The following is a 25,717-nucleotide window of genomic DNA, read 5'->3' as shown; positions in this document are numbered from 1 at the left end:
GTGTTACCATGGCAACAGTCGGTCCAGCCAACCCTGCGGATGTTAGACCAGGAACCGGACGACCTGTAAACACAAGCGCGAATCAAGCGCGACTGTAAACCATTGGCAGGCCACGGCTAGTGACGTCATCAGGGAGCGCAGAAGCGAAGCGTGTCGCAAATTAGTGACGTTCAAGCATGGCGGACAGGAAGCGGCGAGCCAGGAGAAGTAGCAGCAGCAGCAGTAGTTCTAGCTCCAGTTCTAGTAGCGAGAACAAGAAGCGGGTGAAGCAGGACGAGCCGCCGCCACAGCAGCGGGAAGAGGAGGAAGACGATGGCGGCTGGGTCGGACCACTTCCAGCGGAGGCAACTCATAGTAAAAAGCGGAAAGGTCGGTGATGCTCCTAATTACAATAATTACATAAAATATACACATATGAATGTATATTAAGTTCTAATACCACTGTTCTAAGCACACAGCTGTGACTACCCTGCTGGACTGTCCACCAAACCATTTTACAGGTTACATATAGATGTAATCTATATAATTGCACTGTATTCACAATCTCAGGGCTGAAGTCTCCCAGCATTCTTTGCTGATTCAATGTCTCCACAAAGATTGTTATGGTGATTTGCATTCTGGGAAATGTAGTCTTTTATTTGACACTATAGGAAGCAGTTCAGAGCCAGTTGATATGCAAATTACAGTGACCTTATTGGCAGAGAGGCAACACATGACATCATCCAAAGGAGTCACGCATCCGTCCATCTGGTTCCTTAAAGGGGTATTCCTAAGATGTCATTGATGGTTCAGTGTGCCCTAACTGCAAAACCATTTGTCTGTCTAATTATAATTATCACAAATGCAGTGTTTCAGAGCACCCGTCCTCCTAAATAATGAAATCCCAGGCAAGGTTTATCCCTTGTAGTTCTTGAATCGCCAGTCTAACATATGCCGTTCCTCCCCGCTTGCTACATGTGGGGTGCTGGCTCACCCTGTATGGCCAGTCTGCGCATCCATGGTGTGTCTGTGCCGCTCGGCTGTGTGACTGTTGCAGTTGTGGAATCGTCCACATGAACCAACAATGAAAAGATGTAAGAAAATAAAGGGAATGCATATTTATAATTTCGTTCACGTACCATATAAACTCTGTGGCGCCACAGAATACCATAAGAGGCAATGTCGGCGGAGGACAGGGAGGTGCATAAAGACGAGAGGAGACGCAAGGAGCTTTTGGGAACTTGTTACCCAGAGGTAAAAAGCAGTCCGGTGTTATGGCAAAATGGACTGCCCATTTGACTCTATGTAGGAGGAAAAAAACAGGAGCAGGAGATAAGGGATGCCAGTACATGGAAGGGAAGCAATGAGTAAGTTGATTTGGGCATGGGTAAGTCTGTGTTACTGTACTGGGATTTTGAAGGAAATGATTGATTGTGGGGGAACCCCTTTGATTTGCACATAGTATGGGGTAGGACCTGGTGCCCCTAATAGTTCAGCGTCTGATGCCTTTATAGAGCCATTGCAACCTTCCTGGTTAGTAGTGAAGGTTTGGGGAGTTCCTGTGGTTATCTCTCTGCCTGCACACAACACACTTCATGAATGTTAATATAAGTCAATGTTTTCTTTTATCCCCTATAAGTTCTTGAGTTTGAGCGAGTGTACCTGGATAACCTACCCAGTGCTTCAATGTATGAGCGCAGTTATATGCACCGAGATGTCATAACCCACATCGTATGTTCCAAGTAAGTATGACTTTTATTTGCTCCAAATACAGTATATCAGATGGTGGCCCTTTAAATAAATAACCATTGATGTAATGCGTGGCTGGGCTGGGTCTGTCAGAGTGGAAGACGCTCATGTAAAGTGGCTCTCGTTCTGGCTCATATGGAGAGTCCCAAGCAGGGGACCCTTCCTCTATGACATTCATAGTTTTCCACTAGACAACCTTTTTTTTAACACAAAAATTCTAAGCCGATAGATTTATTTTTAGTTTTAACATTTTTTTTTTCTTATTTTTTGAGAAAAAGTAACAAGTTTACTCATTTTGCCAAGTGCTAACCCCTCAAACATAGTTTGTAAGCAGAGTAAACAAGGTGTCCACCACCAAAATATAGTCAATGTATGAGGGGAAGGGATGAAGATGGGGAATAGCGATGTAACAAAAACTTTTATTATTATTATTATTATTATAAAAGATGCTTCTGCATACTTAATATGATATTAAAATATAACACTTATTCAGTGTGTAAATTGTTAGCTCGGCTGTGCTCAGTGTATTATACCAGCGGGAAACAGGGTGAACGGTCCGCTGCAGCACCTTATGTGTTAAATAAACCCCACCTGCTTGGTTTTATTCTATTTTATTTGAAAACCACCAAATGGGATTGAGGGATAAAGACCAACTTTATTTTAAATTCTACTACACATCATTAGTATTATACTGTAGTTGTGAACAAGGCAGTATATGTGATTGGCTCAAATATGAGTGAACCAAGGTGTAAACCACACTTGTATCACCTACTGTGTGAATTGTCAGTTATTTAGTGTAGGGAGTATTAGCAACATGTGAAGCTCTCTCCCTGTGCTCTTAGATTAACCAGCGTGCTGCGGAGCTTACTGGTTAGCCGTGTGACAGCTGATCGTGCAGTCTGTAGCTAAAAGCCGACAGCGTGTCTCACTGCCAGCTTCGTTACACTATGTACCCGTTCAGTGAACCGGGTTGTGAAATATAAGTATACACCGCGTTCCAAATTATTATGCAAATGTTATTTTTCGCTGATTTTCCTAAATAGTCGATGCAAATGACAGTCAGTATAATCTTCAAGCCATCAACCGTTGGAGTATAATGCAAATTTTATTGAACAATAATGATAACAGATTTTATTTTTAGAAGTAAAAAAACTCAAAATGCCCTGTTTCACATTATTATGCGCAACAGAGATCAAAACATTTTAAAGAGGCTCTGTCACCAGAATAAAAATGCTCTATCTCCTACATCAGTTTATCGGCGCTGGAATGTAGTTACTAGCAATGTGTTTTTATTTTAAAAACAATGTTTTTTAACAAAGTTATGGCGTTTAGAACATTTATGCAAATGAGGTCCTTAATGCCCAACTGGGCGTTTTTTAATTTTCAACCAAGTGGGCGTATGACAAAGAGGTGTATGACGCTGGCCAATCCGCATCATACACCTCTCTGCCTTACACCCAAGCTAGATTCACTGAGCAGCGTGATCTCGCGAGACCGGGCTGTGACGTCACTTCCGCCCACAGGTCCTTCATCCCTGCGTCTGAAGACAACATCTTTCGTCTCCCTCCAGGCCGATGAGAAGTCCCAGTTGTCGGATCGGTAGTAGTAGTAGTAGCAGCAGCAGCCTGGAGGGAGACGAAAGATGTTGTCTTCAGACGCAGGGATGAAGGACCTGTGGGCGGAAGTGACGTCACAACGCGGTCTCGCGAGATCACGCTGCTCAGTGAATCTAGCTTGGGTGTAAGGCAGAGAGGTGTATGATGCGGATTGGCCAGCGTCATACACCTCTTTGTCATACGCCCACTTGGTTGAAAAATAAAAAACGCCCAGTTGGGCATTAAGGACCTCATTTGCATAAATGTTCTAAACGCCATAACTTTGTTAAAAAACATCGTTTTTAAAATAAAAACAACACATTGCTAGTAACTACATTCCAGCGCCGATAAACTGATGTAGGAGAGAGCATTTTTATTCTGGTGACAGAGCCTCTTTAAAGGTTGTAAAGAGAACTAAAATGGTAATTTGTTGAATTTGCAGCATCAGGAGGTCATATTTACAGAAATCAAAAGCTCTTTCAATCAAAAAAAACTTACCAGGCCAAGTTACATGTTAACATAGGACCCCTTCTTTGATATCACCTTCACAATTCTTGCATCCATTGAATTTGTGAGTATTTGGACAGTTTCTGCTTGAATATCTTTACAGGATGTCAGAATAGCCTCCCAGAGCTTCTGTTTTGATGTGAACTGCCTCCCACCTCATAGATAAGTGGTCAGTCATAAACTCTACGTACTTTGCAGAGGTAATTTTCACACCGTCGGGGACCCTAAAGGGGCCTACCAGCTCTCTCCCCATGATACCAGCCCAAAACATGACTCTGCCACCTCCTTGCTGACGTCGCAGCCATGTTGGGGCATGGTGGCCATTCACCAACCATCCACTACTCCATCCATCTGGACCATCCAGGGTTGCACGGCACTCATCAGTAAACAACACGGTTTGAAAATTAGTCTTCATGTATTTCTGAGCCCACTGCAACCGTTTCTGCTTGTGAGCATTGTTTAGGGGTGGCCGAATAATAGCTTTATGGACACTGCAAACCTCTGGAGGATCCTACACCTTGAGGTTCGCGGGACTCCAGAGGCACCAGCGGCTTCAAATACCTGTTTGCTGCTTTGCAATGGCATTTTACCAGCTGCTCTCCTAATCCTATTAATTTGTCTGGCAGAAACCTTCCTCATTATGCCTTTATCTGAACGAACCCATCTGTGTTCTGAATCAGCCACAAATCTTTCACAGTCGATGATCACGCTTAAGTTTTCTTGAAATACCCAATGTTTTCATACCTTGTCCAAGGTATTGCACTAGTTCACGCTTTTCGGCAGCAGAGAGATCCTTTTTCTTTCCCATATTGCTTGAAACCCGTGGCCTGCTTAATAATGTGGAATGTCCTTCTTAAGTAGTTTTCCTTTGATTGGCAAACTAATTATCACAGGTGTCTGAGATTGATTACAATGATCCAAAGAGCCCTAAGACACAATACCATCCATGAGTTTAATTGAAAAACGAATAATTAAATGTTTATGACACTTAAATCCAATGTGCATAATAATTTGGAACACGGTGTAGTCTACCTCATCCCTCAATAGTGAGCTTCCGTATCTAACAGCCTGGCTCGTCCCGACGCGCGTTTCGCCGAATGACTTCGGCTTCTTTAACACAAGAATTCTAAGCCGATAGATTTCTTTTTAGCTTTAACTTTTTTTTTTTTCTTTTTTTTTGAGAAAAAGTAACGTTTACTCACTTTGCCAAGTGATAACCCCTCAAACGTAGTTTGTAAGGAGAGTAAACAAGCTGTCAAAATATGAGGCCGGGGGGGGGGGGGGTGTTGAGGTGGACCATTTAAGAGCAAGTGCTTTTCAGCTGTTTTTGTAACTCTTATAGAACATAATGTGGCCACCTCTCTACTTAGTACCCACCTGAAATTGGCGACTAACTACTGCCTTGCCAGGAAGGACATGGGTCGGATGACCCTGTTCTCGATATATGTGCATGTCCAGAGTTGGGACCCGCATCTATCAGACAATGGGAGGTCACGTGAATCCGGGCTACTATACAAATGAATTGAGCTAATTTATGTTGTTGAATGTTAAAGGGGTTGTTCAGAATTAGACCTTATTCACACAGACGTGTCCGTTTTGCGCGCGCAAAAAACTACGCTTTGCGTGCGCGAAAGGTCCGTGTGGCATCAGCATATGGTGTGTGGCTGCTTGATTTTCACGCAGCCGGCATCATGACGACACTCTGTTTTTATGTTTACAAACAGAAAAGCCTGAGGTGCTTTTCTGTTTTCATTCATTTATTTTACTACTGTAGCGCGCGGCACCCGGAAGTGCTTCCGTGTGCCGTGCACGATTTGCACGCACCCATTGACTTCAATGGGTGCGTGCTGCACGAAACACGGGTAAGTATAGGACATGTCGTGAGTTTTACGCAACGCACATACGCTGCGTGATAATCACTGACAGTCTGAACGGCCCCATAGACTAATATAGGTCCGTGTGACGCGCGTGAAAATCACGGACGTGTAACATGTTCGTGTGAATAAGGCCTTAGAAAAAGTCTGCTTTTCTGCTAGAAACCATACGCCATACTTGTCCATGGGCTTTGTCTGGTATTGCAGTACAGCCCCAATTGCTTAAATGGGTCTGAGTTGCAAATATGGCCTCTGTTTTAAAACAGAAAGCAGACTTTTTTTTTTTTCTCCTAATTCTATCCAACACTTAAGTTCTTAGCTTACTTGCCAATAAAAAGAACCAAGGGTTCTGGAGAAAAGATAGAACCAGGAACTTTTGTGATGAGGTTTGCCATCTGTGTCCAGAATGATCTTGCTTTAAGACATAACCACCAAATATTCAGCGTGGACCATAGATCTCAGCACCCTCTGAGGCAATTAGGAGGCGTAGAAAGCGCGTATTGACTAAACCCTTGTGGATAAGTACTATGCAGAATCCTCATTGAGGCTTCTGCCAGTGTCGCTTGGTAGCTGCCCTCCGTTATAAATGTGCAGCGGTGATGCCACCTAGAAAGAGACCATTGTATACAAAGATCCCATTGTCGCATGAATGGCAGCTTCACATCAGGTAGAGCTTGATTCATGGTGCCATAAAGCAGTGAAATTACCCCTGATTGAAGTGGAGACTTTTGACATGTACGCTCAAATTGTGGGAACAGGTAAAGACGCTGACCTGGCGAGGATGAGTTCACAGGTGGCAGTTTTGGTGCAGAAATTTCTGCATCTGAAAATCAATCCATTCATCTGAATGGACTTGTCTCCGCAACATGTGCATGAATGCCTGCATGCTCCCTTCACGCGTATGGGACGGTTGTAGAAATTGCTGCGTGTGAATATAGCCGACAAAGCTAAGTATTTGTGTTAAGAAAAAGCGAGTTCCCTGTCGATAGATTAGACTCCTCTGTAGCGTGTTGTGGGATTGTGACGTCTGAAAGGTACGTCAAGTGGCTGACACAAGTTATCCTTTTAGAGGACTAGCAAATGCAATGAGCATTTTGTAGACTTGGAGGAAAGAACTGATGAGGGATAATAGGCAGAAGATGGAAAGTGATGACATTAACTTAGATTATAAATGACACCTCCTCCGTATCATAAATAAGTGGTATGTCAGTGGAGATTTAAGAGCTGGTGAGGGTACAATCTTATCACCAAGGATTGATACTAGATTTAGGGGGGCTGATGTGTTCTACCCAAGGCAGAAGTAGGTGGTATCTGTGACAACTTGGCTGCTCAGTAATATTTTAGAGATTCTGGATGGACGTTCCTCCCTCGCTCTTGTTTCTCCATATACCTGAAGATAGTGTGTTGTATGTCTTCCATATCAGAGGACATTGTAGCAGGGAGGCACCTAAACAGGTGAAGGACTCTGGCTTGTACTGTCATGATAGATTCATATTTTTCAGGACCGCAATGAGTAGAATACAGTAGTAACAGAAAAAATACCTGCCAGTTCTTATAGCAGCACTGCTAGGATATTGTTTTTTTATTTTCTCTTTTTTTTTTTTACCATAGGACGGACTTCATCATAACTGCCAGCCACGATGGGCATGTCAAGTTCTGGAAGAAAGTGGAAGAAGGAATTGAATTTGTGAAACATTTCCGCAGTCATTTGGGTAAGCGCGTTACATTGTATTTTTAATAAAACGGTGGTTGTGGAGCAGTATTTTGTTACGGTGTGATTTGTGTAATACCTGCAGAATATGTTGTAAAAGTATTTGTATGTGTTATTTCTCAGAGATTATGACATTAAGATCTTGGACATCATATACATCCTTATTAAAGGGAATGTGTCGCTAGAATTTTTTTTATTTTTTTTAAGTTAAACATTGTTCTAATTTTTTTAATTTTTTCATGAGTCAGGAAATATTATAAATTAGATTCTAATTTATAACATTTCCCTGTGCTGGTCACTAGAGGGAGCAATTCCCAAAATTGCAGCATTGGCAATGTGGTAAAGCAACCACATTGCTTTATGCTGCAAAATTTGAGAAGACACACTCGCTCTAGTGTCCTCAAACAATCCCCCCTCCTTTATCCTGGCTAGTGCAAGGAGAAAGGAGGGGATTGAATGTTCAAACCTCCTACACTGTGTGCCGCCATTTTTTTGAGCGAATACAAAGTGTAGTAGGCTTACATACAGTAGTAATCACACACTAAAACACGTACATACATGCACAGACCTAACTTACCTGCCGCCGGTCCGTCCGCTCCAAGTGCTTGCATTAGAACACAAGTCCGGAAGCCGCAACCGGAATTAGTAATCTTACTGTCCGGCCGCGGCTTCCAGTCCACAAGAAAATGGCGCCGGATGTCGCTCAGCCGAAGACCTTCCATTTGGACTGTGGGAGCGGCGCATACGCCGTTCCCACACAGACGGCGTACACCATAGTGAATGGAAAGGCTCCCGTTCGCGTTCTCTATGGGGATGTATGTGCCGTATTCCATGTCTGTATGTGTCGTTAATCGACACATACAGAGATTTTAAAAAAAAATGGCAGCCCCCATAGACAAGAGAAAGTTCGAAAATAAAAAAAAAAAGTTAAACACAAACACACAATTTTTTTTTTTTTTAATAAAACACTAAAGGCAAATTGATATAAAAAATATTTTTTCGCGACACCCGTCCTTTAAAGACATTTTTTTCAAACCAAGCTCAAAAAAATAAGTTTTGCCTGGACTACTGGAACCCACGAATATACCACCGGCCTCGTACTTCCATACCAGTAATGGTCTCCAGCTTCGTTCTCCCAGAGCCTCTTCTAGCGGTGCTAGGAACAGGCTTCATGTGATGCACCGCACTCCCCTACACATTGTATTACACATATTGTAGTGGGGAGCGGTACATGACACGGAGTCCTGCCTGGTGCACCACTGGAAGAGGTACTGGGTATCGGAGAATGGACCAGGAGACTACTGCTGGGTCAGAGGAACAGGGCATCTGGGAGGAGCAGACTTCAGGGTTGGGGGAACTAAAGTAGTCTTGAGTTTTTGTTTCTTTAATGACCTAGATGGATTGAGATTATAAATGTGTGTGGGGAAAGTACCAATTAGGGCTGGGCAATTATGACCTAAATCAAAATCACGATTAATTGAACATGTAACCTCAATTACGATTATTGAACAATTATTTAAACCACACACCTTTTGCCTGGCACGTCTCCTAATTGCAAGCTACGCAATTGAAATAATGTTTATCCCATGAGCCTGCTGTATATAATATACCCCCTGAGCCTACTGTATACTACTAGTATACAGAAGGTTTAGAGCCAGGGGGGTATACATACAACATGTGTGTGTATATATATATATATATATATATATATGTATATATATATATATTATACAGAAGGCAGGCTCAGGGGGTATATAATATATGCAATAGTATACCACTTCACTAACACTTGGCTGAGACATCTCAAAGTCCGGTTCTTCCAGACTAGCGTGTTCTTATTCTTCGAGGACCTTCTAACCAGCTTATTTTCAGCATCATGAAAAGTATACAAGAGAGGCCTGTTTCACATACAGCGCCTGTCGCCGGAGGTGGTCAGGCCGTGCTCGGTGCGCATTGTCCGCTGCGGCTTTGCTGCCGTCGCTGCTTATCTTCCCCCAGACGGTCCCCATGCTTTCTGCTTTGTTTTGTAAACAGAAAGCATGGTTGACCGTCCAGGGGGAGTGAGCGGCGACGGCAGCAGAGAGGAAGCTGACGGAACAAAGCTGAAAGCATGGGGACAGTCCGGGGGGGATGAGTGGCGACGGCTGACCAAAACAAAGTGTTATTGGACTAGCTTAAACCCGTTAGGCTGTGTTCACACTGAGTTTTTTTTGTAGGAGGAAAATTTTGGCCTTCCTGCACAGCGTTTGCCCCGATTTCCGCCACATTTTTCGCTCGCGCCTATTGAGTGCTACGGACAAAAAAACTCAGCAAAACACGCTTTCTCTGCCTCCCATTGATGTCAGAGGCGTAAACGCGCGAAGATAGGGCATGAAATCAATGGGAGGCATTTTGGGCCGGTTTTTGACTAGTTTTGCGGAGCGGTTTCCGCGGCAAAAAGCTTGCCAAAATACTCTGTGTGAACAGAGCCTTAGTGACCGCGAATACACCTTTTCATGGCGGCCACTAATGGGCTTTAGGGTATGTGCACACACACTAATTACGTCCGTAATATACGGACGTATTTCGGCCGCAAGTTCCGGACCGAACTCAGTGCAGGGAGCCGGGCTCCTAGCATCATACTTATGTACGACGCTAGGAGTCCCTGCCTCGCTGCCGGATAACTGTCCCGTACTGTAATCATGTTTTCAGTACGGGACAGTAGTTCCACGGAGAGGCAGGGACTCCTAGCGTCGTACATAACTATGATGCTAGGAGCCCGGCTCCCTGCACTGTGTTCGGTCCGGTACTTGCGGCCGAAATACGTCCGTATATTACGGACGTAATTAGTGTGTGTGCACATACCCTTATTCTGATGCATAAGCCTTTTTACGGCACTGCATCAGGATAAATAGAGCAGGGAGCCGTTAAATCTGCCAGAGGTAGCTGAGGGCGTCCCTGCTCGAAAAGGTGAGATCGATAGAGGTATCGATCTCACCCGTTTAACCCCTCAGATGCGGCGCTCAATAGCAAGTTGTTTTGGAGAGGGGGAGGGAGCTCCCTCCCATCCCACCGACACCCGGTGATAAGATCACCGAGTGTCTGTGTCTCCGATGGCAGCCGGGTGCCTAATAAAGGCCCCCGGGTCTGCTTGTAGTGAATGCCTGCTAGGTCATGCCAGAGGCATGTCCTAGCAGATGCCTGACTGTTTTAAACGGACAGGTAGTAATACTGCAAAGTATTGCAGTGTATTATAAGAGCGATCGGATGATCGCATATTAAAGTCCTATAGTGGGACTAGTAAAGTTTAATAGTTAATTAAAAAAAAAATAAAAACCCTTTTTTTTTTTCCCCCTACAAACTGCTTTACTATTAAAAAAAACTAAATAAAGCAAAAACATTACACATATTTGGTATTGCCACGTCCGTAACGACACGACTAAAGCTATTACATTATTTAACCTGCACGGTGAACACCATAAAAGACCATGGAAAAATTGCTGTTTTGTGTGAATCCTGACTTAAAAAAAAAAAAAAGTGATCAAGATGTCGCATCCACTCCAAAATGGTATCAATAGAAACTACAAGTCGTCCCGCATAAAAAAAAAAAACAAGCCCTCATATAACTGCATCGGCGGAACAATAAAAACGTTACTGCTCTTCAAGTATGGAGACACAAAAACAAATAATTTTGAAAAAAAAGTGTTTTTACAGTGTAAAAGTAGTAAAACATACAAAAACTATACAAATTTGGTATCGTTGCAATCGTAACAACCCGCTGAATAAAGTTATTGTGTTATTTATACCATACGGTCAACTGCGTAGATTTAGGACGCAAAAAAGTGGCGCAACTGCTGTTCTTTTTCTATTCCCTGCCCCCCCAAAAAAAGATTTTAATCGATAGATATGTACCCCAAAATGGTGCTGTTAAAAAAAAAACAACTTGTCCCGCAAAAAACAAGACCTTATACAGATATGTCGACGCAAAAATAAAAAAAGTTATAGCTCTTGGAATGAGAGGATGGAAAAACGTAAAAAATACCTTGGTCATTAAGGTTTAAAATAGGCTGGCCATTAAGGGGTTAAATAGTGCAGCGACTGCACTGTGCCGTGCGCTGCTCGTGTGGGGGACCACTCTTGGCTCAGGCAGGGCCCACTGGGTAATTTGGTGGGCCTGTATATGTACCTCAGCGGCCAGCCTGCAGCTGCTGTAACTGACTAACCTAAAATTGTAATCCCTGCATGCCGTACCTTCGGCGTTCTCGAGTAGTAGTGTCGATGCCGTCACATTAAGCCTGCTCTGCCATTGGCTATCCCAAACGTCAGTAACTGTATGCTATCCAATCAGAATCGCTGATATGGTAATCACATATCAGCGATTCTAATTGGATAGCATACAGTTACTGACGGCAGTGGCTGGGCTGCAAGTAATAACCAAACCGAAATGCGCAAAATGACGTCGGTTATCTGCGCTGAATTTCGGTTATTTTTCGATTAATTGGCCAGCCCTCGTACCAATGACATTAATGTCTTAGGAAACCACCATGGAAAGGTATATTCATTCACCTGTAGTTTAGAATTCCAGATTTGTGCGAGTCTGAAAGTTAGAGGAAATAGTCCTCTTGTGATGTAATGAAAAAGCAGATCCGCCAGTTTTCTCTGGGATTGATCTTCTGTATGTATCACTGGTGCAGGAGTAGTAGAGAGCATTGCGGCCAGCTCTGAAGGTTCGCTTCTGTGCACTGTTGGAGAAGACCAAGCGATGAAAGTCTTTGATGTCGTCAACTTTGACATGATCAACATGCTAAAGCTTGGGTATGTATTCTTCCTTCTATCCTATTTTATTCACGCAGCAAATCACTGGACTCCAGTTACATAACCTGGCTAGTTATTGCCTTAGCATCGCGGTTTGTGGTTGTTACAGCAGCTTTATGGTCATGGGAAATACGGCATTAATGGTAATTTACATTGAAAATGAATTGTTAGTCCAGTTCTTGTCTGTAAAGGGTCAAGACGTGTCACATACTTTCCACTGTGAATTTTGACATGCATTTTATTCTTTGCTTTGGAGTTGAAACTCCCATTCATATGTACTGTACCTTGTTGCGGGTTTTTGGTGCAAGTCACAAATTCAAATGGCTGAAAATAGTTAAAGAGGCTCTGTCACCAGATTATAAGTGCCCTATCTCCTACATAATGTGATCGGCGCTGGAATGTAGATAACAGCAGTGGTTTTTATTTTGAAAAACGATAATTTTTGAGCAAGTTATGAGCAATTTTAGATTTAGTTTCTTAAAGACCAACAGGGCGTGTTTTTGCTTTTGACCAAGTGGGTGTTGTAAAGAAGTGTATGAGGCTGACCAATCAGCGTCATACACTCCTCTCCATTCATTCACACTGCAGATAGCGATATAGTTATATTGTTATGTGCAGCTACATACACAAACACTAACATTACTGTAGTGTCCTGATAATGAATATACATTACCTCCAGCCAGGACGTGATGTCTATTCAGAATCCTGACCACTTCTGAATCTTTTCTGTGAGATTCCAGCAAGGCAAGCGTAATCTCGCTTGAAATGCCAGGTTACATCGTAATCTCACGAGATTACGTTTGCCTTGCTGGAATCTCACAGAGATGCTACAGACATGTCAGGATTCTGAATACACATCAGGTCCTGGCTGGTAGTGATGTATATTCATTATCAGGACACTGCAGTAATGTTAGTGTTTGTGTATGTAGCTGCACATAACGATATATCTATATCGCTAGTGCAGTGTAAATGAATGGAGAGAAGTGTATGATACTGATTGGTCAGCGTCATGCACTCCTGTACAACGCCCACTTGGTCTAAAGTAAAAACACGCCCAGTTGGGCATTAGGAAACGAATTAGCATAAGGCTAAAAATCGCTCATAAAGTGGTTTAAAATAGATAGTTTTTCTAAATAAAAAGCATTACTGTCACCTACATTACAGCGCCGATCTCCTTATGTACTTATAATGTGGTGACGGTCTCTTTCTAATGTTTATGGTGGGTAATCCATGTTCACTCCGGTCCAGGGGACTGGGATTCTGATAAGAGAGATTTGGGTGTCTGCATCATGTGAATGATGAGCCATAGGATGTGGATTGAGAAGTGGACCAAGGACTGTACCATGTGGCACATCTTCAGATTGAGGCACAGTTGTTAAATGTTCCCTTGTTTTTTTTTTTTTAGTTTTTAATACTTGAGCACTCTGATGTGGTTAATTATATTTCAGCTACCATCCTGGTCAGTCGGAATGGATCTACTGCCCTGGGGATGCAATCTCCGCAGTGGCCTGTTCTGAGAAGAGTACAGGGAAGATTTTCGTGTATGACGGTCGTGGAGATAATAAACCAATGCACGTGTTTGACAAACTGCACTCCTCTCCTTTAACTGCGATCCGGCTGAACCCCGTGTACAAAGTGGTGGTGTCGTCCGACAAGAGCGGAATGATGGAGTACTGGACTGGGCCTCCCCGTGGATACAAGTTTCCTGATCATGTAAATTGGGAGTTCAAAACAGACACCGACCTCTATGAGTTTGCCAAGTGTAAAACATGTCTCACGGGCATCAGTTTTTCTTCGGATGGTAATAAGATGGCGACTATTGGAGCTGATAGGAAAGTCAGGATCTTTCGGTTTTTAACTGGGAAACTGATGAGGGTTTTTGATGAATCACTAAGTGTAAGTAAAGTGTTTGTCTTTAATGACTTTTTCTTCCAGCAGAAATTCAACACTAAACATTCTAAGAATCCATCTTTTATATTCTAAACCACTAGCTTTACGTTCTGTAATCACTTTGGGCCATATGTTTTAAAGCGGACGTGGATGAGAACGGGATATGCCACCCATAGCAACCAGTCAGATTCCAGGTGGGATGTTTCTTGGTTCAGGGTGAAAAATTTAAGGTTTTTTTTCTGGGAGTCAAATGACCTTAGGATAAGCCATCAATCGGGAGTTATGGGTCTAAGATGCACAGCCGCACGTACGGTTGGGCTGCTGTGTCTGTGCGAATAATGAAGGGGACCTTTATGCTAATAAGCGGGCATCGTACCCATTGATGGCCTATTGAACCCCTTTAAAGCCTGGATTTAATTAGTTGCTCTAACTCTTAATTTTATATTCGTGGTCATACTCATTATTGGCTTATGTAGCCTTATATGTCTGGAAGATGGCTACTGTAACAAGGCTGCGATTTATTAGGGGATGTTGAATGAGTCTGCCTGTCAATCTGTTACTCTCTGCTAGAGGTAGTCACTGCCCTGGATTCTTGCTCTGTTACTAATCTCTGGGTACGTGTTCATGCTAAAGGATCCCATATGATGTGGTTTGCATAACAATCTGTAATACACAAATCTCCATGACTTTGTAACATTTAACTAATCGTCAGCAGTCCGTATCAGGAATAGTTTTCATTTTATTTGTACACAAAGCTGAACAATCTAGAAAGAGCAGAAGGTCAGTAGAGGGCAGCCGCGCTTTCATGTTCTGCAGCAGCGTCTGGTTGACAGCTGTTCGCTTGTGAGCATTTGTGGTCTTGAGACGACTGCCCTTCATTTTTGCCAGATGTTTGGCAATTCCTGGGATGGATGTAATTATCTTTTCTGTCAACTAATTAAACCTGGATTATTGCGTCCCATTAGAATGTGGACGATCTGCAGGAACCAGGTAGCCAATGCTCCTAGAATTTTCCCTATATGCGCCTAAATTCTTGTGTTTTATTTATGCAAGTTCTTAAGGTGCCCATACATTAGATGAACGTCGGATGATTTATGCGTGACTGGCTAACCATCTAATGTGCACGGGGGTGTCCCGACTTTCGCCCGACATCGGGAGAAAGAAGGATCGAGCATGTTGGATTTCAACATGCCACCGATCCTTTGTTCTCATCGGAGATTAGCCTCTGCCAAAGGCATCTGGCATTGGCTTATTAGCCATCTCCTTCTTTAGAAAGGCCTGCTCGGCCAGGCCAAGCGTGCATGTGTATGGGACGGTTGGGAGGAATAGCTATCAGCCGAAGTAGCGTTGGCTTGCATAAGAACGTTGGAGGTGCAGCAGCCGTCCGAACAGGGTTTATACAAAGCTTTTGTAGATCTAAACTTCATGATTCATAATCCTAGCACCGGAAATGCCTTTTACGATTATGTATTTTACTAAAATGATTGTCTCCAGTCAGTAAGTAGTTTTTCGAGGAAAATTTTTCAGCTTATGTACAAGAAATGTATGTGCAACATTAGCTGTAAATGATATTTACAAGAGTGTGAATTCTGAGAATATAATGAGCGGTTGTCTACGTTGGACCAGCCATTTGTTAGAGGGACTTCCAGACAATTCGCTGAATACAGGTTGTCCTGCTGCTGGTACCCCCAGCTATTGGCTGTAAACTTTGCTGCAATTGTTTAATTCCGCTGCAGCGCCACCTCAGGTTATATGAAGAAGTTCAGTTCTCATTTAACCTTTTCATTGCTGGGGCAATATTCACTCTTTTGGCATGCATAAATAAAACCTGAATTCTAAAATGTAAAAAAATATATTATACCCCCTTACCTATATATTCTCTTAAATTAGACACCTGGTACATTGTGAAAATGCCACTCGGCACTATACAGGTATGGGCGCCCAATTTTGTATCTAAAATGTTTGTGGCTTGGCGTAAATATAAAGCTTGTAATACCCCGCACAGCTCTAAGGCTGGGTTCACACAGAGTTTTTTGCAGGAGGAAAATCTGCCTCAAATTTCCGTTTGGAATGTTGAGGTAGATTTTGCTCTGCATGCACGCCGTTTTTCGCGGGTCGTTTTTTTTGCCTGCGGGCAAAAAATTCCGCGAAATACGCTTTCTCTGCCTCCCATTGATGTCCATGGGAGGTCAGAGGCGTAAACGCCCGAAGATGGGGCATGTCCCTTCTTTTTCCCACGAGCCAGTTTTTCAGTTCGCGGGGAAAAAACCACCTCTGCCTCCCATTGAAATCAATGGGAGACATTTTCAGCTGGTTTTGGCGCGTTTTCCGCGTAAAAAAAAAACCTTGTGTGAACTCCCTCTTTCAAGGATGAGACGTTGGGTAATGAGCAAAAAATTAATTTGATAACTTTCTCAGAATCTGAACCAAATAAAACTCAGAATTCTGTCTTTTTTTTACATTTCAGAATTGTATTTATTCTTTTAAGCGTCCTTTCATACAATTGGCATCCAGCAAAGTGTTTTATTGCATAATTATGAGAAGAGGCAGAAGATTTCACTACTTGGTGTCTTTCTTGACAGATGTTTACGGAGCTACAGCAGATGAGACAGCAGCTCCCAGACATGGAGTTTGGAAGACGCATGGCCGTGGAGCGCGAGCTGGAGAAGGTGGACGCCATTAAACTGATGAATATAATTTTTGATGAGACTGGTCACTTTGTGCTATATGGGACAATGCTTGGCATCAAAGTTATTAATGTAGAAACAAATCGGTGAGTTAAATGTTTGACAAATCTGTAACTTTTCTGTGTGTTTTATGTCTTGTTAACCACAGTCCTCGCCTCAACCCTACAAGGGCAGAGGCGGTCTGGTGGCATACGTATAACCAAACTGTATAGAACCTCCAAACAGGCAGTATTGTTACAAAAACAAAAATCCTGACTAGTGCTGGTTGGTTAAAACACCAATTCCCAGCAGAAGTTTGACGTGTCACCGTGCTCTATAGCGGAGCGAGCACAGATGCAACGCATTGATAGTAGTAGGTGTATTACATCCATGCACACTCCCTTATAGCAATGTAGTCTTCAGGAGCAAGAAGAGAAAAAGGAAGACACGGCACTCGCCAAATCCAGATTTTGTTCACTTTATTTTCTTAATCCTGTGATAAAACCACATGGGATACAAGGACACGAACACAGAACTCCCAAAAGACCAGCGCGACAGCCGTGTTACATCACATGACTCCTCATCTTGGTGCCTTATAGCAATGGGACAGGTCTACATCCTATTTTTACTTGTCCTCTCTCCTGCAGTGATACAGGAGTACGCACATATATGCCGTGATTCCCAAATCCAAGGATTGCTTTTTTTGTGACGCTGAATGTTTGACATTTAAAAATGTAATGTTTCTAAAAGCAATCCTCAGTAAGCACATAAGGCTCTATTCACACCATGCTTCTTATACAGTTGGTAATATACATCTGTAAAGAAAAAAATATCCATACTAATATTTGCAGTATCCATAGATCCTGCATACATTTGCACAGCGCAGCCATTTCAGTCTATGGGTGTTACGGAGACGCTGCTTACTCGGCTGTTTCCAGCACTCCCATAGACCCCAATGGGGAGGGCTGCGTGCAATAATGGTCACCTTTTATATTGACTTCTATGGTGGTGGTGGGGGGGGGGGTCACGTGATTCCTGTACTCCTGCTAGGTGAGGGTCCCAGAGGTATATGCCATAAATGTTTAAGATGGAAATACACTTTTTTTTCTTTAATCTTCTGTCTGCTATTGAATCCCTAAGGACGATTAACCGTATACAGTATTGATGAGGACCTATCCGCTCTCCTAACATGTCTGTTTAGTAAATTCTTGCGTTGCCATTAAAATAAAAAATCTAGAGCATCCTTTCTTGGAACTCTGCATTGTTCGTGCCTCTATTATTCCTCCTGGAAATGTAGAAATTGACAACTGGATGTTTCTATCCCTCATTTTCAATGGGGCATGTTCTTACACAATCTGACACTATCCATCATTAATGACCATGTCAGACTATGTAGGAACACCCCCTATTGACAAGGAAAATGGTAACAACCAGTTGTCAATCTATTAATACACTTCCAAGGGGTATAAAAGAGTTATAAGAAAAGAAGCCCAAAAAAATTACAGGTCCTCAGTAACATTAGGAAAGGGCCAATGCTTTTGTTACAGGAAAAATGAAACCTACTTGGTAATGATATTACGGGCATCCTGAAGCTTCCAATGCATCCTATGACTTCGTATTCAGGGATTAGAAAAGATGAGGTGCACTGCCGTAAAGTTACTTTTATTTTTTACAGCTCAGAAGGACGTGGGCTATCTTCATAAATATTGTGCTTTTTTATTTCCTGATAGGTGTGTGCGTATCCTTGGCAAACAGGAAAACATCAGGGCGATGCAGCTGGCTTTATTCCAAGGTGTGCCCAAAAAGCACCGCTCTGCCTCCACAGTGGAAATGAAGGCATCCGATAATCCCGTCCTCTTGAGCGCTCAGCCTGACCCCACCATAGTGTGCACGTCCTTCAAGAAGAACCGGTTTTACATGGTTGGTGAAGTCCACGCGTGCGTGTGACCCAATAATTACATCAAACTAATTCTCGTAGTTCAAACCAGTATTTAATCTACTTTCTAGCCAAACATAACGTATTACTGATCACAGTCGAGTTGCACCTAATCCTGCGTGAAGTCAATGTGATGCGATTAATGGCATCTTGGTTTTAGAACACCACTTATGTAAGGATTACAGGGAAAAAAAAATACAAGGGTTTAAGTCATGCGATTAAAGAGAACGGATTCTTCCTATCCTGAAAAGGAAGCCCAAACCCGGATCATAGTTTAGTTTGCGGCCCCTTCTTGCAACTCATAGTAGATGCCTATATACCCTATGATTTTCACAAATGCAGACTGCGGGAGGTATAAAGTGGTCTTATTCTTGGTTCGTGAATCTACACAACAGAGTGTTATTTTAACTTTTTTTGTTATATGTTTTTATTGATTTTCATATTAGAAGACTGTTTCTGTTCACCAGATCATGGTCATTAGAAGAGATCTGTCTTGCAGATAGATTAGAGTGCTTAAAAATCCAGATGTAATGTGATTGTAAGTCTATGAAGAATGCAAGTGTATAACACATACTTCCTTGTACGGTTGAGCAGTCCTTCATAATGAGAAACATTGGCATGGATTGAATACTAAAGGCCGCATTGCTCTAAGGAGTGATCTGTCCCGAAACATATACGGAAGGTATGGAGAATAGGGAAGAAATTCATGGAAAGCTTGGGTTTGGAGTCCCTTTAAAATATTGCATTAGAGAGCTGCAGCAAAAGCAAATATAAAAGACCGGAAATCCAATAATGGCATAAGTAGGAGCATTCTAATAAGATCATGAGGCTTCTTGTACTGCCGTGATATGCTTCAATAGGACACTCAGGTAGCCTGTGACTTACAGAAGTTCTGTTCCGCCAGTGTGGAAATTCAAGTTTCTATTCTAAAATGACGACAACAAAAAAAAGTGTCCTTTGCTGTTTATTAGCTGTTTATTAGCTTAATTTACTTGCAGGCTTAATTTACTTTCATTATGGTGCTTGAGTAACTGCAGCCCTTTACTTCCTTCTTGCTGAGGGGAAGAGATATGACTAAAAGAACTTGAATATTTTAGCCAAACACTGAAGGTTACAAGCGGTTTGTCTGTGTGTAGTGGGAACTTGCTAACTAATAAAGTCCTGTGATCACAGCAGCATTGGCACTGATTCAAGTAGGTCTCCCTTTCCCTCACCTTCTCTTTTTATCATATAAGAAGGGTGAGTAAGTGATTTAGCAGGCTCGTAGACCGTGACCGTATCTATAAGGGTATGTTCACACGGAGTGTTTTCGGGCCGTAAACGTCCTGACAAATCGAAAAAACGCTGTGAAAAACGTGACTTTGATGAAAAAACTTCTGAAAATCAGGAGCTGTTTTCCCTTGAATGCAGCTCCGTATTTTCAGACGTTTTTATTTTGTGTGTGCACATACCCTGATATGGCAGAAAATAAGCTTAGCAGCACTTGATAAAACTTGTTTTTTGCTTTTTTTTTTTTTTTGTGGTTTTACATATATGAATTGTTTCAGCCAGAGAAATCTTGAAATATTCTAATTTTAGTTTACCAAACGCGAACCAGAAGACACTAAGAGTGCAGATTCTGACAGAGATATTTTCAACGAGAAACCATCTAAAGAAGAAGTGATGGCAGCCACACAGGCTGAAGGACCGAAACGCGTTTCCGACAGTGCTATTATTCACACCAGTATGGGCGATATTCATGTTAAGCTCTTTCCTGTTGAGTAAGTGTCTTTTGTATGTGGAGATTACCTGTCCCCTTATAATATTGTAAGTTATAAAACCGACGACTGAGCAAAAACCAGTAACTTGTTGTACTAGCTGGTATCCCTGCAGCATCACCTCCCTTCTACAACCAGGTCCTGTTTATCTACCCTGAGGAAGATTCATTCACATCATTTTATTTTTCTGTAAGATATAAACTTTGTGTAATGTTCTGTAAATGGCGCAATGTTTACTGCACATGTTAATTATATACGTGATCCTTCTAACACAGATGTCCCAAGACAGTGGAGAACTTCTGTGTACACAGTCGTAATGGATATTACAACAGTCATGTATTTCACCGGATCATAAAAGTAAGTTGGTGCCGTTGTTGTTCTATATTATTCAGTTTTTGCTGCAGCCAGTGTGGTTTGGAGTGTCATTTATTTCTTTATGGTAGGTCTTGATAAAATCGAAGCCAGATATTTAGGAGCCAGCAATACCATGCGAGTGGGCCAAGTCCGCACTGCAACCAGACAAATGCGAGCCTAGCCTTACACTTCACTGTAAATATGTAAGCCACTGGTTTAGTGACTGCAGAAAAATATGCATAGTTTTGCTGTGGTCTGTAACTCCATGTTGCAACATTGACTAAAAATTGGGTCCTGATCGCCTTTCTGTGCTCTCTTAGTCAGAGCAGGGCCTCACCTTCTTAGTGATAAAACCAGGGCCTCCCTCCTTACTCAACAGGCAGTAACAATGCAGCATTACATTTTGCCAATTAAAATAAATGGGCTTCCCACGTAATGTAGACAAGACACTCATTATAGCCCCTCTAATAATTAATAGAGGTCCACCAAATAACATACAAAGGTTGTTGGTTTTCCACATGAGCAGCGTAAACTAGCAGCGTAGTGAGTGACAAATTAAAGGGATTTTACGGTAATAATGATGATATAAATGGTCAGTCACAAGACAAGATGAGTGCGAGATTATCAGATGATCTGGATGGTCGAAGTTCTTGAAATGGGTAAACCGGAAGAAAAATGTGAATCCTCGGTCCAGGAGCAAAAATGGCATAAAAAGCAAACGAATATTGGAATGTCATACAAAAGTAAATGAATTCTACAGACTTGGGTACTGAACCCGAGGAAGATAGGCCAAAGTAAAGTGTTAACATGAAATATGCCATCACTTTATCAGAAGGATTTCAAAACTGCTCATTGCTGTCTTGTAGCCCTGGCTATCTGTGGATATATACAGATTTCTGTATTTTATTTATTTTTTGTCAAGTTTAGTGAAAAAACCTACCAGGCAAAGAAAATATTAACAAGTAATGACGTGTCCAAGTACACATACATACAGGGACTGAGAAGAAAAAAAAAATGAAATATATAATGCTGTGCTTTCTAATACCAATCTTCTGTTTTTAGGGTTTCATGATTCAAACTGGGGATCCTACAGGCACGGGAATGGGCGGAGAAAGCATCTGGGGTGGAGAATTTGAGGATGAATTTCATGCCACACTAAGGCATGACCGCCCCTACACACTCAGTATGGCGAATGCTGGTGCCAGTACCAATGGCTCTCAGTTCTTCATAACCGTAGTGCCAACAGTAAGAACGCCTGACTACAGATTAATCTTTTATATTATATGCTTTGTTTCTACAACCACTGTCCCCCTAGAAGTCAATGCCCATATTTTCCCCGACCTGCCCGCAGTTTAGCACTGTATGCAGCAATACAGCAGTTGCTTTTAGAGTCCTTTATGGTCTTCCGAGTGATTTCTACAGGAAAACGCTCACTCCCCATAAGGATCATTGTACTATTTACATTGCAAACAAGCTATTTATTTATGATTTACAGATCTGAAAACACGAGGCTCAATGTGAGATTGCTGGCTACTGATCGATCTTTCAAACGTTTACAAAATTGTTGTTCAAGAGGCTGTCTCAAGAAATCCCTCTGACGTCCATATTCTGTTTTAGGGCATATGAACTGGATGAGGTCCCCTGCTTGGGGCCTCCCACCTGAGCCAGAATGTAGAACCGCTCTGAAAGAGTGTCTACTGCTCTGGCAGACACGAGGCCGTCCATGTAAAACATGGACAGCTGTTTATCTCGGTGGCCGCCAGGTAAAGCTACATTCTGGCTAGCTGCCGTTTCCCCCGGAAAAATCAGCTGGCAGCCGAGGGTGGTGGCTATCTGAAAGGGGTTGTCTCATATGGGGTTAATGTCCTGGATCATTAATAGTTAAGAATTCTGTGAAAATTATAAAAGTAAAAAATGGAACTAAAAGGTTTACCAGGGCATGCAGTCTGCACTTAATACGGAGAGCTCTCTTCTCCATTTTAGTGTCTTACCTTCTGCATTCACACAATAAAGCATTGAGGATTATGTGGAAGGGAGCAGAGATCTCTCAGTATTAACAGTATAATGTACAGGGCGGGCAGATCAGGAAGTCCGTGAGGTGCACCTTCAGCTAATAGCTGCAAAGCGGAATGTGACGTCAGAAGGTGGCATCGTTTTTGCAATTTGTCCTGTACAGCCCCGTACCATGCAGCAATACAGAACACTTTTTGACAACTTGCATTTAAGTGACCAAAGCGAAAATTCCTAAGATGGACCTACTAGGGTAATGTAACATACCAGGGACTATCAACATTTGGCCAGATCTCCACCTTAAAGGGGTATTTCAGTTACAAGTTACCCCCTATCCGTAGGGTAAGGGGTAAGTTGCTGATTGGTAGGTGTTCGACAGCTCGGACTCCTACTGTTTACGAGAACGGGGAGCCCAAAGTTGCCCGAACCCCAAGTTTGAACCGAATGGCAGGTCGCTCATGCGCACTGCTGCTCCCTTCATTCTCGGGGAGCGCTGGAGATAGCAGAGTCCTTTCTAGTCTATCATTTTCAGCTTTCCAATGTACATCTATAAAAACCACAAACTGTTGAGCATCACTTACCACTCTGCAGGCCCGGACTTCATCTGGTATTAACTAATGAAGTTACGGAATGCTGGATTGTGTTACTTTGGTCCTATTAAATATAAAATCCTCACAGTAGGTCTTTTTCTCTAAACCACGCTAATCTTCCCAGAAGCAAGCCACATATGTATGTAATTCCTCATCCAGTCAGCAAATCATGAGCAAGCATCTGCCGAGTTTGGCCGTCCATTGCGTTATGATGTTGCCTCCTTAATGTTGAGCATAATGTGTTGTCTGAGTTACGAGACTGTCCCCATCCCAGGAGGCCGTAAGAACGCACGTTCTCTTGTGTGTAACAGTCTGTTTTCTATTCTATTCCAGCCTTGGCTAGACAACAAACACACAGTATTTGGGCGGGTAACCAAAGGAATGGAAGTAGTCCAGAGGATATCCAACAGCAAGGTTAACCCTAAGACCGATAAGCCCTATGAAGATATCACCATCATTAGCATCACTGTTAAATAACCTGTGTGTGCGCGCGTCTTATATTTGTGTTTTATACCAATTGTACAAACATCCAGGTTTTTTTTTTTTACATGTCTTTTTATAAAAACAAAAATTTTAATTAAATGTAAATGTGATCTGAAAAAGAAGATATTTACTTGGGTCACACTGACTCATGGAAGACTATCGATATGCACTGTGCTACATTACAAAGAGCATTCTAAACAGGATTTTCCCCACAAAAAATAAGATTGGTAGAAATTGTAGCCAACAACACAAAAGCCACGATCCATCTTTGGCTTTGGTAAGTTGCCGCACAGCCCCATTCAAGCGCCTTTTTGTACCAGGCTTCAGTAGCTATCAATAGTGGAAAAGCCCCTTTTCAATTTTAGCATTATAGCATTTGAAGAAAATAACAGGAGACATTGCTTCTCTGAAATCTGTGTCGTTCAGTATCGAAGCCGGCTGCCACCCACTGCGTTCCCTGGGAGGATGGATCCTCCTTGCAGGAATCAAATTGGTACGAAAGGTAGAAGAAAAAGTTGCAGTAGTTACGGTATCGGCGCCAGGCTGGTAGGAAATAATAATGATGACAGATGGTTTTATCTTTGAAAGGAATTTGTTCTTTATTCAGTGGACGATACTGTCGTGGAAATCAATGGCTCAAAATATATTAGACTGAAATTTATACGAGTCCAAACAGACTCTCAAGGCCAGGCCCCAATATTCAGTATCCTAATTAGGATATTTCACCGATCTGTATCGAGAGAGGAGAAGAAAACACACAGACACTGCTGATATGCTCAAAATGCTCCTCTGGAGGTTTATTTCCAAACTCAAACAATAATATCATTCAGAAGGGGTGTCGGCTTGAGGTTAACCAATCAGAGACAATGTGACAATATTTCTTATTCAGTACAAAGCAGATCATAACGTACATCCCAGATACAACATTATAATTCTTCACACATCAGGTTTGCAGGTGGCCTTATCTCTCTTGGGCAGAATGTTCCCGTAAGATGGGGGAGGCTCTCCCACAAGCATATTTGCCACCCTCCCTTCTCACTCCCTGTTCCTTCTCTGCAAACTCCGTATGGGAGCCAAGGTCAAAGATAAAACATACGAAATCAACATTACTTGTATTAAAGGAACAATGACTTTCCTATTCACTACAAAAGAACCAAGATGGGAAATCCAGACAAGATGGCTGCTGCACGAAACTAAATCATTGAAACATTATCATCACTTTCACATATTACATATCTTAGTAATTCAGCCTCCTGCTTGATAATTCACAATGTAATTTCATACAGAGAATAAACCATCCTTCACAATACGTTTCTGGACCGTACCGGTCCCTTCATCAGGTCTGTTGTACATGTTTGCACGTGTAAAGTGCTAGGTTATATAATGGAAAAAAACATAGTTCCACATATTTTAAAAAAAATACGAGAAGGGAGGGGGAACATATGTTTAACACTTGTTCTATACGATCTGGTGATTGCAAATTACAGTTTTCACATATTTGATTAAAACATTAAGCATTAAAACAAATACATACTCAATAATAGGGTGATGATCGATAAATATTGATTTGCTGACTCCTAAAAACAGCTTACTATATTAATTACATCTTTCATTTTTTTTTTGCAGTAAAGTCCTGTTTTTTGTTTCTTGTTTAGACATAGTGAAGTATATTTAAAAATTGATACTTTGTGGTTTAAAGGAAAATGTAATGATAAATAAATAGCATAACAGTTCAAATGCATGAAGTAGTAAATAATAATATATATATATATCCCGTATTTTGCTAATGTTAATTATTAGAAAATTGCCGGCTTTCAAAAAA

At 42.0% G+C, this 25,717-nt stretch overlaps 2 protein-coding genes across 2 annotated transcripts in view; one reads left to right on the top strand and one right to left on the bottom strand.

The window, feature by feature from the left end:
• CENPK (centromere protein K) overlaps positions 1–151 on the bottom strand; it is a 92,686-nt gene extending 92,535 nt beyond the window's left edge. The window contains exon 1 of the mRNA XM_075839094.1: positions 8–151. Within this exon, the coding sequence (XP_075695209.1) occupies positions 8–10 (3 nt within the window). The 5' untranslated portion in view covers positions 11–151. The remainder of the gene's footprint in view (positions 1–7) is intronic.
• Positions 123–25,455, top strand: PPWD1 (peptidylprolyl isomerase domain and WD repeat containing 1). The gene is made up of 11 exons (XM_075839087.1): positions 123–369; positions 1,619–1,721; positions 7,316–7,416; positions 12,089–12,209; positions 13,658–14,105; positions 16,682–16,872; positions 18,496–18,685; positions 20,280–20,461; positions 20,734–20,815; positions 21,875–22,057; positions 23,746–25,455. The coding sequence occupies exons 1-11, from the start codon at positions 177–179 to the stop codon at positions 23,887–23,889; spliced, it is 1,938 nt and encodes a 645-aa protein (XP_075695202.1). The 5' UTR covers positions 123–176; the 3' UTR covers positions 23,890–25,455.
• Positions 25,456–25,717: the final 262 nt, after the last annotated feature.

The sequence above is a fragment of the Rhinoderma darwinii genome, chromosome 1 (assembly GCF_050947455.1).
Source record: "Rhinoderma darwinii isolate aRhiDar2 chromosome 1, aRhiDar2.hap1, whole genome shotgun sequence".
NCBI classification, from domain to species: domain Eukaryota; kingdom Metazoa; phylum Chordata; class Amphibia; order Anura; family Rhinodermatidae; genus Rhinoderma; species Rhinoderma darwinii.
The sequence above is the reverse complement of the archived record's forward strand: the minus strand, read 5'-3'. Positions and strand labels throughout refer to the sequence as shown.

What these genes read in the sequence shown, in the direction of transcription:
- PPWD1 (XM_075839087.1), top strand. Translation starts at nt 177, where the DNA reads ATGGCGGACAGGAAGCGGCGAGCCAGGAGAAGTAGCAGCAGCAGCAGT. An exon ending in ACATTTCCGCAGTCATTTGG is followed by an intron (nt 7,417 to 12,088) that starts GTAAGCGCGTTA and finishes TCACTGGTGCAG; the next exon opens with GAGTAGTAGAGAGCATTGCG. An exon ending in GTTAAGCTCTTTCCTGTTGA is followed by an intron (nt 20,462 to 20,733) that starts GTAAGTGTCTTT and finishes CTTCTAACACAG; the next exon opens with ATGTCCCAAGACAGTGGAGA.